This window comes from Plasmopara halstedii (genome assembly GCF_900000015.1).
Source record: "Plasmopara halstedii genome assembly, contig: Scaffold_2881, whole genome shotgun sequence".
Taxonomy (NCBI): domain Eukaryota; phylum Oomycota; class Peronosporomycetes; order Peronosporales; family Peronosporaceae; genus Plasmopara; species Plasmopara halstedii.
The window spans coordinates 401,458-402,480 of NW_020189786.1; the positions used below are offsets into that span (position 1 = coordinate 401,458).

A 1,023-nucleotide genomic window follows, 5' to 3' on the forward strand; every position below is an offset into this window, starting at 1 on the left:
TCGCCTTCCTTGAGATCGCTGTTGAGAAAAGCCGTGTCCGCATCCAACTGCTCCGTCACGTACTTCTCCTTCACCGTAACCGCCAACACCACACGAATCGAGTTCATGTTGGCCACCGGTGAGTAGGTTTCAAAGAGGTCTACACCGAACTTTTGCTTAAAACGCTTCGCCACGAGCCGAGCCTTGTACCGAACCACTTGCCCACGCTCGTTTCGCTTCTTGGCGAACACCCATCTGCACCCAATAGGCCGTATATTCGCCGACCTCGGTACCAGTGTCCATGATCCATTCTGTTTATGCGCTCGCAGCTCTGCCTTCATCGCCTTCACCCACTCCGCCGCATCGTCACCATACATGACTTGCTGATACGTCGTTGGTGCATCGTCAGCCTCGCCGGCACTAGCAGCATATGCCAACACTGCCTCAGCGAGCAGTCCGTCTTCATCAATGCGCGGTCGCTTGGGCGATGGTAGCCAGAAGTGGTCGTCGTTGTCAGGATCACTTTCAATCCCATCGTGCTCGTCGTTATTTGTAGATTCCAGAATCGCCGATTCGTAATTCACGGACCCATCATTTAGCAGTAGCATTGGTGTCTCTGCTCGGCGAACCGCTCCGTCCACGGGTGGAACACCATACTGTCACCGGACATCAACCTTGACGATCTTCTGTACGTCGTCAGCTCTAGACTCGTCGATGTCGGCTCCGCTTCAACTTCCTGCATTGCTACGTCATCGCCGCCGAGTTCTTTCTCAGCAGGCGGCAATGGTATGTCGACGGTAGGTTCCGCCTGTGGCTGCACGTCTTCATGCTGCTCTAAATCGTCCACCTCCTTGGTCACATGGACGATTGTCGACTGGTTCGGTACAGCCATATCGTAGATACCGTTGACCTCCCGTTCATCCAGTCTCATCGAACGTGACACCTTGAGCCTATTTGACTCCAAGTTGTACACTCGGTACCCCTTGACCCCAAGAACATACACTTGAAGCTCTTTGCATCCAGCTTCGTACGTTTGCCGTCTTC

General features: G+C 53.9%; 1 protein-coding gene across 1 annotated transcript in view; it reads right to left on the reverse strand.

Annotated features, from left to right (window-relative positions):
* The window catches only part of PHALS_05170 (polyprotein), a gene marked incomplete at both ends in the record, with an annotated part of 905 nt that extends 34 nt beyond the window's left edge, over positions 1–871 (reverse strand). Inside the window, 2 exons of the mRNA XM_024718849.1 lie at positions 1–635; positions 713–871. The exon at positions 1–635 is cut by the window's left edge and continues 34 nt beyond it. Of these exons, the coding sequence (XP_024584207.1) occupies positions 1–635; positions 713–871 (794 nt within the window). The remainder of the gene's footprint in view (positions 636–712) is intronic.
* Between the last annotated feature and the right edge of the window lie 152 nt (positions 872–1,023).